Source organism: Gopherus evgoodei, chromosome 5 (assembly GCF_007399415.2).
Source record: "Gopherus evgoodei ecotype Sinaloan lineage chromosome 5, rGopEvg1_v1.p, whole genome shotgun sequence".
Lineage (NCBI taxonomy): Eukaryota > Metazoa > Chordata > Testudines > Testudinidae > Gopherus > Gopherus evgoodei.
In genome coordinates this window covers 118,981,831-118,998,195 of record NC_044326.1, presented here as the reverse complement: position 1 = coordinate 118,998,195, position 16,365 = coordinate 118,981,831, and the positions used below count along the sequence as shown (strand labels likewise).

The 16,365-nt window shown below is 42.6% G+C and overlaps 1 protein-coding gene across 2 annotated transcripts in view; it reads right to left on the bottom strand.

Annotated features, from left to right (window-relative positions):
- The window catches only part of UNC5C (unc-5 netrin receptor C), a 358,155-nt gene that overhangs the window by 11,945 nt on the left and 329,845 nt on the right, over positions 1-16,365 (bottom strand). For both annotated transcript variants that reach the window (XM_030565104.1, XM_030565105.1), the window contains 4 exons: positions 15,209-15,377; positions 11,518-11,751; positions 3,979-4,128; positions 2,569-2,733 (listed from right to left, as the gene is read on the bottom strand). In XM_030565104.1, coding sequence (XP_030420964.1) covers positions 2,569-2,733; positions 3,979-4,128; positions 11,518-11,751; positions 15,209-15,377 — 718 coding nt within the window. The remainder of the gene's footprint in view (positions 1-2,568; positions 2,734-3,978; positions 4,129-11,517; positions 11,752-15,208; positions 15,378-16,365) is intronic.

Below are 16,365 nucleotides of genomic sequence, written 5' to 3'. Positions count from 1 at the left end.
TTCCTTACCAATGCTCACAACTATCTCATTTACACGGATTTAGTTATTTATCTATCTAAACTATCAGCTGCTTGTGGAGAAACCTCACTGACATTTCTCCCGTCCATCATATTTGGAAGGATCATACTGCAGCAGAACCATGAAATAAATCAATTTTTTTATCCTGAAGAAACTGACAGAAAGTCTTTATGTTGCAGCCATACAATTTGAAGAATCATTTCTCCACAAAGGGGGGATTTTAACTTCCTTTTCATTTATTTCTATTCCCGATCCACATCCTTTTCATCAGCCGGCATATGTGCAATCCAAACAGAAGGCAGTCATCAAAGGGACAGATCCCCACCCCTGCCAAATTCTGCTTCTTCTGTTGTTGGAGCTGTACAGTTATTGAACTTTGCAGACCTGCTGGGCCTGGAAATTGAAAACGCCATCCAACGCCAGCAGGGGTGAAACTGTGTGGCTCAGAGATATGGCTGTGGATTGGAAAGTGCCAGTGGTTGCTATGGTATCGTGACATTCCTTATTAATGTCAGCAGGGCCTTTAACTAAAGACGTTTGTAAGTCAAAGGGCTCATGAAACTCTGGGAGGAAATGGTGACCGCACTGTAGCAGGCCAAGCTTATTTCTCTATAGAAGAGGACTATCCTTGACTATGAGCCGGGGAACAAGACATAACCAGTCTGTCATTTCATACCGCGTAGGAGACAAAGGACACAGGAGAAAGATGGCATTTGTTTTGGTGATTATAGTAGGTTTCCTCGCCCCTTTCTGGTATCTGAGCCTGGGCTCTCCTTTGCCAGACTTGCTCTACTTGTAAAGGTCAGACCATAAGGAGACGTTGACATTTCACCAACTTCAACATGCTGCAACCACTTTTTTACTTATTTCCTTATTATTGCCACATGTGCTTGACTCCTAGACAAATGATATAATTGCTCTCAGTTTCCTCATGATGTTGTGATTTCCTGATGTAAATCTCAAAAGGTTTCCATGCTGACTCATACATCATTTTCTGATGTTGCATCATTCAAGTTATATCAGGGAACTGAGTGTCCCAGGCACTTAGTTGGTATGACACGAGACAAGCTTGTTAAAATCCAGGTGGATAGCAATTCTCCTCCTTTGTGGGACTCCCATCAGAGGGCTCTGTGGCTAACATGGCTCGGTGTGTGCTCCCACCTTGCTCACAGGTGCTGCCAATGGTTCTTTGTGAAGCGGTGGCTGGTTAGAGCGGTAGAATTTGCCCTTATCCTCAACCTCAAAGAATCACTTACCACTAAGTTTTATTGTCCTCAAGCACTAAAGTCGTTCAAGTCCTAAGGTCACCAAAAAAAGGGACCATAGCAATGTGCCACTACCAAACTCCTGTGTCATCTCCAACACTTTTCCCCCGTAGTATTAATTTTGGGACGCAACAAAGCAAAAGACCCAGCCCCTCATGCTCTTTTCCCTTGGTTGATGCACTTATCCACTCTCAAATCTATAGATTATCTTCCTTACTGCTGCTCCTGGAGATATTTCTCTTCTGTACCTTCTACATTTCTCCATTCCTCTAGGGACCAAAAGAGTCTGATTTTACATAACAGTCATGACACATATCTGCAAAGTGAGATGTAAGGCTCATCTATTTCCTCAGGCTTTTGCTTTTGTGTGTGATGATGGAGACTTGTTTTAGAGGACCCTGAAAATTGGCACTGGTTTGGTAAATGGTATACTGGTTTTTAAAGAAAATGTGTGTGCTCAGGGCACATCTGATCTGTGTAATTTAGACATCTATAAATAACTAAATACAGTTAAATATAAAAGAGGACTGGTGCCTTTCAGGAGAATGAGTCATTAGTGTCTGCTAGCCATTCCCCTTTCATTGAAATACACCTCTTCTTTTAGTTAGCCATTGGCAGTTTTATGCAGTACGCCAAGCTGCTGGAACTTGGCAGGAACAAAGACTGAAGGGAAAGCCTGTTGCACATCTAATGTCTTATGCTTCCTATTTCACAGCAGTTATTGTCAGTGCTCAGAGTGAACTGGTTCATATCGATCCAACGCACTTCTCCCTCATGAGTACTTGGTGCTTCGAGAACTATGGATGTAGGAAGAGTGAGTGGACGTCTGGGGACATGACCATCCTATGCTTTATAATGTAAAAGAAGGTGAAGAAACAGACCCCCCTTGTGCACAGGGGAAATAAGAAGCTCCCGGGAGGAAAGGGAGAGACACCAGGAACACACCTACCATTCCTCCCTTGTCCGTTTTGAAGGAAGGATGCTTCCTTCCAGAGGAGGGAGTAGAGAAAAGCCAACTGAGCAGCCAGGAGGCGCATGAGGAAAGAGTGAAGAAGGCAGTGGAATCTACACCTGCTATCTAGCATCCATGAGAAGGGAAAGTACCTACAGCAGTTATGAGAGAGGCTGGAAAGCCTGGTACCTCCCAGCCACCAGGAGGAAGGAGAGAATTAATGGGCATGGCAAACAAGCATAGGGAGTGTGGTCTGGTTAAGGCATGTTTGCTGGGAAAGTACTGCCATTTTCCCCCCTCACCGGTCAGTGTGGAAATGGCCGGGCCCTTTACCTCTGACACGATACAGTTGAGTTGGAAGATCTGTCCTTCTCCTTCGACCTGCCGTACACAGAGTTTACAAACGAGCTCCAGTGTGCTCAGGCTGAACCTTTCCAGGGTGAAGGTACAATGTAGATTTCTCTGACACCCACTCCAGATGTGGTAAAAGGGAATTTCCTGCAGGAGGAAAATTAAGGAAAAATTTGAACTGATCCTAGGCATCTACAGTCTTAATGTATCTCAGCAAATTCTCCACTCATCTCCCAAAAGGCTCTGGAATGAATATGGCAAATGGGGTCATGAGTGTTGTGGGGAGATACTGTGTGGCCTCTCTGAAGAAGACTTGGCTCTGCTCCTCAGGATGGTGGTCCCCAGTCTGCCGTGCCCTGAAAAGTATTCACTGCACTGGAGACTAGCAACTGAACCATGCAGTAGAAACAGAATAAATATAAGCAAATCCTCCCCTTGCCTTTCAGTGATGAGAAACCTTCACAAATCCCAAGATGCTCTGCTGTTCTCTCACACACATATTACAAAGGTGGGTGTGTTTGTTTTCCCGCTTCCTTAAGACTGAACCTGCTGCTTGAGTACAAAGGGCCTAGGTCCTCTAAAATGCTCAGTGCAGCCCACACCTCTCAATACTGGGCCCAGTGCTGGAAACAGGCTGAAAGGTGCATGTATTCTGGCTGATAGTAACCCCATGCTAACCCTTGACTCTAAGACTATGCTTACACTACAGCTTATGTCGGCATAACTTGTGTCACTCAGGGGGGTGAATAAGTCAACGTAAGTTACATCGACAGAAGCATCGGTGTGGACAGCGCTGTCAGCTGAACAGCTTCTCCCGCCAACATAGCTACTCTTGCTCGTGGGTGCTGGAGGAGTTAAGCCAATGGAAAAGCCCTCTCCTGTTTGTTTAAAGTGGCTACATTAGAGAGCTTACAGCAGCGCAGCTGCATCGGTGCATCTGCCTCGCTGTAAACTCTCTAGTGTAGCTGAGCCCTAAGTCCTGTCCTCTCAGCACTGCCAGAAGCATTTTCCTACCAGAAGCAGATTTTCTGATTGCCCTGATCAATCTCTCTCTTCCAGTGCATTGTTAAAAGGGAATTTTGATTTTCATTCCAAATTAAACAAACCATGGCCTGTTATGTGGCCTGGCACTAATGAGGATGGTGAAAAGAAACCAAGCCCTTTACTCCACTCCACTGCTCAAAGAAATTGAAAATACACACGGTATGTAACAGAGGGGAGAGACCTGGTTATGGGCAACAGCCTCAAGACCTTCAGAGTACAGGAGCCTGAACAGTCACTGTATCTCATTTTTAAAGAGCACTGCACAACTGTGTGTTGCTACGTATCTTTAAGCCCTTCTGTTCTGACCCATGCAATTTAGCCATCATCCAGGCATTCTGTCATTTTTACCTGGTATTTAGCCAGCAATTTGCTCTTCCAGAGAGAATGGGCAATGTCATGAATGGACAGACGGAGGTTGTGGGTGCTTCCTTTAAAATGCAGAGCCTTTGGTTCTTCCAGTAACTGTCCTCCCATCTGCCTCTCCAGCTGTAGAACTTCCTAAGATTCAGTAAGAACAATAGAAAGTGGTCAGCTTGTGATCAAAGAGATATTGTATACAAATGTGCCGTGAAAGGACTAGCTATACTTCTGCTCCCTGAAGATCAACTGCAGTGGACGAGGTAATCTGTATAACAGGGAGGACATACACACACACATTGTAAGGTAAACACACATCTATTACAGGAAAGACATTTGTATGAAGGAGTCTGAGAATAATCACACACATCACTCTTACGGCTTTACATCACACTTCTAGTGCAAGAACACAAATACAGCCTGTATTATCCAGGAGAACAGCACACACCCATATTTCCTTTTAGGAAATACATGACATGACAGGCTGGGACCCACGTTCGGCTTGCTTAATTGCTTGAGAGTGTCTAGGTCAAAGCCCCAGCACACAGGTAATGGTTGCATATTGATAAAGCGTCACCCTGGAAACTGCACACCCTGAGGGCACTTAATAGCAGCTTTAATGTGTTGCCTTCAAGAGCTCCTACCCATGAAGATGTGGTCCCATCAATATACAACTGGTGATTGGCACCAACCAATCAGATTATCCCTGTGAATCAGAATATGCAACAGAAATAAGAAACCTGTTTGTCACAGGGCTATTATTACCTACTGAAAAAATGCAAAACAGTAGAGAGAACATGGTGATAGAGAGGTGTGTATCTAAGCGTGAAAGCACAGTGGTTCAGAGAGCAACTGGAACAGTGACTGATCAATAATTGATGAGAGATGGGGGAGAAAAGCTTTTGCTCTGATACACAAAATTAATAATATGCCTATGAGTAATGACACTTCCAGTGAATACTGGGCCTCCTCCCCATCTCTGCATGCTATCCACAATGACATATAGGCCAGCCACTGGCAGTGTATATGAAAGACGAAAACACAAATGCACATATGCTGCTTTTGTACATAAACCCAGCCAGAGACACGATCGCCACACACGCACTAGCTTTGACATACACACAAAATGCGTCATGAACACACAGGTGCATACCGAGCACCACACACCAACAAGAAATCAGGGGCTTTTGAAACCAAGAAGAGAAAGTAAAAGATGGGGTAATTGAAGTTGCTTCCACTTCAGCTGTGAGGCATAATAAGCCGATGTTGATCACATTCAGTATCTAGTTAGCATAATAGAGAAAGCTGATGTCCCCAACAAACCTACCACCTGACAAATTCTAAAGCTAAAATGATGTTTGTTTATCAGCTATTAGAAGAAAAGAAACATAATTAGAAACCTTTTAGATTAAGGTTGTGCCAATCAATCAGTTCCAGCTTCTTTCCACTGTGCCCTAATTACCTCATCAAGATGTCTAAAGAGCAATCAATAGTAATTATCTGATTACTATAGATCTTCATTATGTTCAAATTATCTCTCTGGGATGTCTAAAAGAAGATTCATGGTATTTTGTGCAGTAATTGTAAATACCAATGTCTCAAGCTTACATATTGGCACATATGGTTAAACAACAGACACTGAGAAGGCCTGTGTGTGAATAGCAGCTTTGACTACACTCATCTACTTTCTCCAACACTGGAGTTAGGACTTCAGTGGGATATGCCAGTGCTCAGCATTGCCAGTGTGAAAAGAAGACACTGTGGATTTGAGTATCTAAATTTAGGCATACAAGCTTGGAAAGATTGGTCTTCTCCCTGTAGGCATTTATGGCAATGGAAGAAACCCACTGTAAACCTCTGCTGAAAGAAGCTGAGGCTCAAATTCAGGCTAAACCAAAGAAACGGAGAATGGGGAGAAGAAGGGATACCCAGTTCATCTCCTGTCTTTCAGCAATCTGGCACAGAAATGTTGTGTGGCCTTAAGACCTTATCTGTACTATCTTTACACCATGTATTGCTTACTTGCCTCTTTGGCTGTTTGTTCTACACAGCTGTGACCTAAGAGAAGAAACCCTCAGCCTGTGCCTTTCCATAGTTCCAAATCCTGGCCATTATGTCTGCCTTTTCAGATAAGTAAGAACATGCTCCCACCTTATTCCTCTCAATGCCCACTGGCAGAGGAGTCCTATCATGCAATAGCAACTCCTATGCAATTCCTGACAAACTCTCTACACCTAACAGATTGCTGTCTTAGTATTTATCTATAAAAAAAGTTGTATAAGGTGTTAAATGAAAGCTTATCTGATACTGGGCATCATAAATATTGTGAGATATATGAAGTATGGGGTTATTCAAGAAGTTGTAGGTATGTACCAAAAATATATATAAACTATGTAAGCAGGCAGGATAGGTAAATGGGTTTTTCACAGACAAAGGAATGTTGATCTGCCCATCTGCCTAGGTCTCCAGTGTCAACCAAGCACTGTGCAGGTCAACACAAACCAAGCTTCATTTGCATATTGAGCAACAGGAAAAGAAGTTAACAGGAGAACGAGAAAGACAACATGGCATCAGCACACCAAAGAACAAACAGTGCTGGAGAAGACTTTTGTCTGGAGGGTACCTTTCAAGGGGATATATTTCAAAGGTTTTCTGGTCTACAAGGCGAAGGAAAAGGAATGCTGTGGTGGTCCATCACTGAGGGAGCAAAAAGGACAACCCTTTTTGTATCCATAAAAGCTGGAGATGCTGGGAGGTTACTTTAGTTGAGAAAGTGAACTTAGACAAAGATTTTAGCCTGCTAAAGTTAAGTTTAGTCTCCTAGAAGCATATTGTACTTTTGTTTTATTTGTAACCGTATCTGTTCCTAGTACTCTTAGGACTTGACTCCCTATCTTTGTTAATAAACTTCTCTTTGTTTATCTCCAGCAAGTGTCTCTTTTGCTAATGCAGAGGGATAACAAGGTCAATCCATAACTCTAGGTGCCTGGGAAAGTGTCTCTTACCTCCTTGTATAAGCACCTTGATGACGCCAGTAATAAGATATGAACTTATACCCTCTTAGGTGTCTTCCTGTTGGGGTTGAATAAAATACATCTTTGCTCAGCAATGGCCCTAATTCAGTATCCTCATGCTGATCATGTAAGCAAGATACGAGCTACCAATATTTTGAAGCTGCCTTCTAATTAAAGCCACAGCAGGAAGAACTTACATTTAATAACAGTTTGTGGCTTCAAAAAGAAGATGTATAATTTTCCTCTCTCCATGAGACAGGACGTATGTGCATGAATCCAAATAACCAATAGAAAGTAACATGAATAATATGCTACTGGAAACCCAAATATCACACTGGGGCAGAAGGTAAAAGAAGTTTGGCATGCCTGTTAAATTGTGATCTGCTTCATCGATAAAGTGTAGTAGCTGTCTTGTGGACCAGTCTCTTCCATAATTGCCATATTGAGAAAAGAAGCTCAGCAGAGTGACAGGAGCCGTTTAAATGGATAGACAGGAGTAAAGCAGTGATTCTCAAGCACTTCCATACTGTGACCCCATATCACAACCGAAATGTTTCAGATCTCCCCTCACATCTAATCATAAAGAAAGGGACAGTGGTTGTGATCCCTCCCAAAACCTGTTTGCAACTCCCTTGGGGGTCACAACCTTCAGGCTGGGGACTTGTGGAGTGAAGGAAACTCTCCTATGGATCAACATTAAAGCAGGAGTCAGCAATTCTGCTTCACAAATAGAAGGAAAAGAAACAAGCAGATTTCACAATAACCAAGCCATTATTTGTGACAAGTCATTAGACTCCCCAGACTGCTCAGGCAGTTTTGGGAAAGAGAGCTTACTCTGCATGATTAGAGGGAAAAGCTGTTGGATAAATACAGCACTGTGTTTTCTAGAGCATCGTCCCTTAGTAATTGTTGGGATGGATACAGTATGTTTCAGATTTCTTATTTCTAAATAATAATAGAATGTATTTGGCCAACTATTAAAATAAATACATAACCCCCTAAAAGACTCCCCAAACCTCAGACATTCCAATGTGAAAACATTTCCTGTATCCATCAGCATAGAACTGTTGGTCTATTGACACATTCCTGGCTCCCACCAAAACTGCAAGGGGAAACTACCTCCACTCTGCTTCTCCCATCACATCTACTTCTCTTTAACAGGGGTGCCGGAATAATTCTTATAGTGGGGGTACTGATTATAGAAACCATAGAAACCATGTATTTGGTGTTTGTTACTACTACTTCAACCCACGGGGTGTGGCAGCACCACTATTTCCAGCACCACTGTTCTTTAATGTTACTAAATTCAGCTTTGCGGACTGCGGATTCAGCAACCTCTCCTCTGGGATGTGAGGAATTCCAACCCATGTCTCACCTGCCACTTCGCTGATCTACCCCAGTCCCAAATCACTATGATCCCAGACATCCTTCAAATCTCTGTCAAAGTCCTGAGCAGCCCTTGCTCCTACTCTCCAACTTTCCACCCAAACCCTCCAGATCCCCTGAAACAACCACTATCCTTCCAGTTATAGACTGGATCCCTTTATTATTATTATTAATTTATTTGTATTGTGGTAGTGCTAGGTGGCCCCAATCATGGATCCAGGCCCCACTGTGCTAGGCACTGTAGAAACACATACGAAAAAGAGGGCCCTTGTCCCAAAGATCTTATAATCCACTTTTTGCAGCCCCTCAGTGTTGCCCCCCAATCAGCTAGAAGAGCTGCCATAACAAAAGCATTCCCTGCCCCTGTCATTCTGCAGAGCAAATGATTGGGACTCAGACATCAAACCCTGGTCTCAAGCCTGGCAGTGCAAAGTGCTGCCATTGAACCAAGCCCCACAACATAGATTTTGTTTATCTTCCATGCTTCTCCTTTAATCTTTGTGGTAGAATCTGTCAGACAGGGCCTAGCCAGATCAAACTACATTGCAAAGCCCCATTCACAGTCCTTCATTCTGAGGCCAACCTATTTTTTCCCTTCCAAAGACTCTTTATTTTCCACAAAACTGTGGTTGAAGTGTTCATCCTCTGCTGAAGAAAGCAGACGATGCTAATATCACTCTGTGGACAGGAGGCCACGAGGCACTTGTTCACAAGTCTCAGTCAACTGTTGCCCACCCTTGAAAGCCCAAACATGTTATTGTTGGTTCAGTGATAGATCCAGAAGGACTCTTCAGATCTGACTCCAGAAGACACAACACTGCCAACACTGAGCCCTTTGTAGTACATTCTGAATAAATAACTGAGAGCTGGAAAGGAAGTGAGGGATTAACCACCAAATTACAAACAATCTTACATTCCGACATCCTAACATCAACACAATTTCTCCAGGGATTTATACTCAGTAAATTTCTCTCTTCCATTCATTATCACTGACTGTTATAAAGGATTTTCTCTCCATTTTACTCAACTGTTCTTATGATCCTTTGTACAGTCTTATTTATTCAGGTGAACTTTACTGGACAGAGTTCCAAATGCTCAAATAAACATTAAAAAAAAATCCACTGAACGGTGTCTAACTGAATTCAGCCATCTCCTGTTGCCCAAACCTTCTACTCTGAAACTCACAGCAGCATTCAAACATCTCCAGTATTTGCTACAAGGCAGCTTTGAATCACTTATTTTCACCTCAGAGCTTAATAAACCAATAGAAAATTCCATTATGACCATGTGGACCAAAGGGAATAGAGGCATAAGGCGGTCTTGGCTTTTGAAGATCCTCAGCCTGGTTGGTACAGAAGTCCCTTTTCCCAACTTTAAATAAAAAGAAATCATACTATGAAAAAATAATTATTATTTCCAAAAGGGTTCAGCTCTGACAAAGTCATAATTCTCTTGATCAAGTTCCCAGCCGCTTTATAAACAAACCCAATGCTGAGCATCAGACCACGATATGCTAGTCTGCACTCCGCTCTTTAGTCCACTGCTTTGCTAAATTTCTTATAGCTACGGAAAGTACTCCGACCACTCCAGTGACAAACATAATAAACTGTAATGTCCAGGAAGACATGATACTAAATGGCATTTGAGATGAAAATGGAATTTTCCAGCCACAGTGAAAGTCAACACTCTGAGAAACACAAACATCTCCCATATTGAGGCAGCGTGTGCGCACATGTTATGTGGCTTGTTTCTAAGTAAAGCTGTTAGCATCTTTCTTCTGTATGCAACACGCAATTCATGTTGCTTAGATATCACTGGCAGTGCCGCTAATCAGTTAGCGTTAGGATTTGAACTCTTCTTGCTACCTAGATGGCATCTGTAGATCTGGTTATGATTACAGAAAATCTTTCAATAATCTACCTTCATACATATATGTGCACAAGTTAGTATGCTTATTATAATAAGCACCTGTCTTTATATGTCTATTATAGGTACTATATATACACAAGTATACATACTTATGTATACCCACACAATGTATGTGTAAACTTATGTATATGCTCGAGTTATATACAGAGAAAGTTAGGTACATAGCTGTAGAAAGCAATAGCCTTGATGTATTTCAGCTGCAAATTCTCAGCACAAAAACAGCACACAGACAGGTATAACAAAGCAATATAAAAGCAGGCAGTGATTAATGACCCAGGAACTTCTTTTATCATTATCAGCTATTTACAAAGAGGTATTTATACATTTCATCATCTCGGAGGACCTGGCACTTACCATTAAAAATACATGAATAACGAATGAAGCCCTTGCGCACCTTATGGCCCTTTAATAATGCAAAAATCTCAGAATTCAGGTTATGATCCAGGTAAACAAAGGAACAAAGAATGCTGGGGGGGAAATTAGTTTAGCATTTGAGTGAAATCATTATGCAAAGGACAACCTGGGGCTTGGGATTTTTTTTTTCCTTTCTATAAAAGTATCTTGTCAAGTTCTTCCTCCAATCAAAAATTAAATAAAATAAAAATAAAATGATTTAAAAATGATCTAGAACAGGGGTTTTGAAACTTTTTTTTGCTCGGTCCCTGTTTGGAAATATTTCAGGCTCTGACCACCCCAACCCGCAAAAAATGGTAGCAAGCTACCATACATACTCATAGGTGCACTAAATGAACCATGTAATCACTATCCTTGCTGTCAAAGGTGCTGAAGTCTTTCAAAAAGTGGAAAGTAGTGTTACCATATTTCAAGTTCCCAAATAGAGGATACTGCCAGGAGGAGGGGCAAGTGGAGGTGGGGGTACAGCAATAATATATCATACCACCTTTACTTCTGCGCTGCTGCTGGCGCGGCACTGCCTTCAGAGCTGGTGCCCGACCAGCCACTACCACTCTTTGTCCACCCAGCTCTGAAGGCAGCGTGTATGCCAGCAGCAGCACCATATCATCTTGCACATCCCCCACTCCATAATAGCCTTGAGATGCCCTTTTGAATCAGGACCTCCAGTTTGAGAAACGCTGATCTAGGGAACATAAATTACAAGCAGCTGCACACTAATTAGGGTCTATTCACTGCAATTACTGCATTCCTGCTAGAGCTAGATGGTAAAGTGTATGGCATTTACCTTAAGGGCATCCTGAGTGTCATCCAAGCAGTAGACTCGGATGCTGTATTCCAGCGATGAGCAGGAGAGCGGCCCGAAGATGGCCAGCTTGAGACGTTTTGCTGCTGCTTTGGTGGTTGACTGTCCCACCAGGGCATAGGTGCTAAGTGTTTCTGTCAGGATATGGCAGGATTCTGGGTCTAGTTGAATGTAGCATGGGGTGGTGAAGTTCTCCTCTCCAACCATCACCACGTCCTAAGGGATAAACAGGCAGAGTTAGAGAGCCCAGGCCAGACACCAGAGAAGCCCATTTATTTTGCATTAATCAGGATTGGGCCAGGGCCAGACAAAGCCTACTCAGAGATAGGGCCTTGACTGCAGAACTCCAATGCCATAGATGTTCATGCAAGTCCCAGAATTTATCTTAAGTCCTTCCTCTTGGATCATTTTATTAATCAACATTTAACATTTCTCTGCTTCTAGATTTCCTTCTGGGCTGGTACAGGCAAATGCTGCTGTATGCTGATGGTCTATACCTGCCATTGGCTACCTAAAACTTACGATTGTTTTATGTGCATGTAGGTGCTTTTAGAGTGATGAACAGAGCAGGGCAAATTATGTAAAATATGACAAAAAATTTGCAGGAAAAATGCAACATTTGTTGAATGACCTATTTGAGGAATATTATTTGACCAGCTCCAGACATGAACACTCAATACATTATCTAAGTGAATAATAAGAGCCTTAATTTCTTAATTTTCATAATCAATGGTTGTTAGAACTCAGACAGAAGTGACCTCAGTGATGGCTGAATGCCACATGTACAAAGAATATCACCTGTTGCTTCATCAGAATAATCCCCCATGACGAGACCGCCGGGCCAAGGCAAAACACATACAAATCAAATACAAAGAGACTGCTTTTTCACCTTCTTCCCTCTGCTTAGAAGAAAACAGCCCCTCTGCCATTTCCTCCATTCAGAACTGTACTTTACAGTTTCCACATGGCACAATGTACTTTAAATGACTTGGGAAAAAAATAAATAAAAGGTGATAGTAATAGATTGTAGTTCTGCAAAAGCAGCTCTGGGCTTCATGAGTCTCTGCAGAACTCATCCACCCTGTGTTTGCTGTCATGAGGTGAGGAGCGGGTATCTGGCAGCGGACCAAGCAGCTGGATTCAACCCGAGTTTGGGAGCAGATTCAGGATCCCAGGCTAAGGAAGGGCGAATGCAGCACATTTGCAAAGGTGACATCACCTTCTCAAGGGCAGAAGAGAGGTTGCCATCTGCAATGCTGATTACACCCCCCGTACTGGAGCAGTAGTGTTGGCCCTGGCAGGAACTTATCGCCTACGGCAATTCAGGCATCTGTTGGGGGATAGAGATGGAAGAGCTGTTCCAAAAGAGAGAAGATGAGACTCACTGTACTGGAGTCACAGACCTTGTGGACTCTGCAGATAGCATGCAAGCACCAGCTTGGTGTCAACATGGATACCTTCAGTAGGGCAACACTCTTTCAAGGACAAGAAAGGAGACTGGAGAAAAAAAAATCAGGGGGTGCCAGTAATGAACACAAAACAAATGAGAAACATATGTACAGTGCTGGGAGATAGTCCACTGGAGTGCAGATTAGTCAGCTAGATGTGCATGAATTCATTGGCCCAGAAACGGGTGGAGAAAAGCTGGTGCCACAGGCAATATTCTTTCAAGGATAACCCTGGAAATGGGTCCTTGCTGCTATCAGTCCAGGTGCCCATGTCAGTCACACTGCCCTCATTAAAACCTACTCAGAGGAGTAAGTCAGCATGTGCCAAATTTCATGAGAGACACAGAACTGATGGTGGCAGCAAAACAGGCTTTTCAGAAGCAAACAAGTCTGCCGGGAGAATGGTTAGGGGAGGTGGCATCTGACAAAATGTACACACAATGTAGATACCTCCACTGTCTCTTCCTGTTATAATAAGAAACTCTTGGCACAGGAGCATCGTACCACTTCCTTACCCTGGGATCCACTTACTTCAGCATTACCAGCACTGACTTCAAGCATCCCGTCAAGTTCATTAAGGTGTGTTTTGCCCTAATACTCTACAAATCTGTAATGCTGCATTCTGGTTGCATGCCTCAGATCAAGATAGCGAGGAAGAGAGATGGACTGTACTCAGTATTAAATACACTCATATAACCCAGGTCCTGCAGCTGAGGATCATTTGCAGCATTGTTGTCATCTCTTACCCTGTTGAAAACAGCAGTACAAACTAGGGAGGTAGGAACCAGCTGGAAAATACATTCCCTCTTTAGAATTGATCCAGAACTGACCTTTTCCCAATATTTTTCATTTGTCCTTTCTTTCTCCCTGCCATCTCCCCTCATCACTTCACCATTGTGGCCAGCTAAGACTGAAACCTGACGTGTCAGAATCCCTGAAAGAAGGCCACTGTGCTTCTGTATCTAGCCAACCAGAAGCAGGAGGTATTAAAACTCTCCTGAGAACATATGTCTTTATGAAACTGCTTAAGAGGTCTTGGTTTGGCCAGAGATTCAACTTTTAGATTTTTATCCACACAGAGTCCAAACTCTAAACCTTTTTGCCAAGTGCAAGCTAAGTTTACAATGTTTTAAAGGAGACTTCTAAGGAAAAATATATCTCCATTAAAGAGTGAGTTGGATTCCTCCAGTGGGTAATGAATAGTTTCCCTGTCATTAGAACTGTAATCTGATAATGACACTGCCATTCACTATTATGAATTTTGGCACACAGTTTTAGTATTAGCGAAAGTCTATATTTATAGAAAACCAGTCTTTATATATCAGCTGTAAAACTATTTGCTGTTTATCCCTGGTTCATATTGCACAGATATTTCTTTCTCTGTCTCAAACAAAGCACTGAAGTGTTACAAGCTCCTTCTGTATTGCAGGGCATGTTCAATGTCCCATGTTTGGTAGCCAGGAAAAGGAAGATGAGATAAATCCAAAAAGACAGCTTTAATGCCAATCCCCCTGATTGTGTGCACTTGTTTGAAATAGCACGCATCGACCAGGACAGCTTCTCAGTGCAGAGCGAACTACAGAGACAGGGGAAGAGAGGAGCTAAAGAAAAATACGAGGAACCTTCCATGAAGATTCAAGACGAAACTCACTGTCCTTAAGTGCTGTGGCAGGCTGGCAGCCCTAGGGTTAAATATTTCTCTTGTGCATGAGACCAGCCTGGTGAAGGTTACCTTCTCAAAGAGTAAATCTACCTGGTCATTAACAAAGCAGAGCCAGGCAGAAAGCACTGTTCAAGTTTCCCCCAAACAACTCTGTTGATGTACCCCCACGCCTCTTTTGAGCAGACCTAGCTAGTCATGCTGAATTGTGCCACACTATTCATTTTATGTCAAAAACAAAAATGCAATAAAGACTGGGTCAGATCCCCACATCCATTTCACTTTTGATCTGAATTATATTTTGAACTGAGTTATCCAGAGCTGAAAGGCCTGTGCTCCCCAGTGCACGAGGTAACTATTTCCAGTGCTTGTATAACCACATAGATACCTGAGGGCATTGCTGAGCTGACTGCCAGCAAAATGTTTCACCCCTGAAAATCCCAAACTTTAGGCATCAAAGTTATATGTATATGTTTGGTGTTTTTGTTTCCTTAAGACAAAGATGGTGAGTGCTGTGTTGAGTCAGGGCATATGCTGGAAGTCTGTGATCTCACTGTGAACTCACCTCCCACTGTCCCTGGGCTGCTTGGTTCTTCAGCTGGATCTTCCAGTCTTCTGTGTTTGGCTCTGCACAATGGTGCATAGTTAGAATGACAGGCCGTGTCAGCAACGCTCCTGGAGGCCCGCAGCTCACCACAGGAGTCAAAAGGGTTTGACTGTCTTCCACTGGTGGCCTGACAAGATTACGGAAAGATGTGTTTGTTAGCTGAATTTAAAGGGCTCCAGATGCTGCCAAAGTAAAGAAAAGGTCCTTGTCGCAAAAGGATTGGAAACACACACTTACAGATTTCCACTTTCACAAAGATTTTTGTAAAAAGCACCTGTTTGTTGGGGCAGGGAGAATAAAAAGCAAATAACACTTCATCTTTACAGACCACCCTTCATTCCCAAGGATCCCCAAAGATGTGCCAACCATATACCCAGGTATCATTTCACTCACCAGTGAAATGCAGCCACCAGTCTTTAACATAGAAAAAAAGTGAATGTGGGCTCTTGAAAGCACCATGAGTGAGAATTTTTCACTTCCTAGACAAGAAGAATCATAGAACACAGGAAGAGTATGAAGTAGTGACCACATCTGAAACTTCATGAGAGGATTCTCGTCACTGGAGTGTCCACATACTATGGGCGCACTTTTAAAAAAATGCATTCTGGTTTTAGATCCACCAGTATTCTGATGATTACCAGATCCAGTAATTTCCCTTAAATTAAAAGAGAGAATTTTGCTAGAACCAGTAATATATCTACAACCAGAATGAACTTTTTAAATGTGCCCACGGAGGGTAGATGTAGTGTATATGAGAGAAAGAAAAAATGGAGGAAAAGGTGAAGGGACAGGTGTAATATGTCACACATACTTACAAGACTAGCAATATACAATGTGAGAATGAGGAGGGTGGTGGTGAAATATTTGCAATGAGAGTAGAGTAAATTTAAAACAAAGGAGAACTTGTAGTGGGCTTTAGCAATGGGCTACTCAGAGTGGAGAGGAATGTAAAAAAAAAAATTAATCCCAGGATAACTACTGGAGAGCTTAAAACCATAGGATACTGTACTCATGAGTGACTTTAGCCAACCAAACATCCGGTGGCTGACAAAGATAGCGAAACATGGATCATCAAAGACATCCCTAAATTATATAGAGGACAAACTCATGAACCA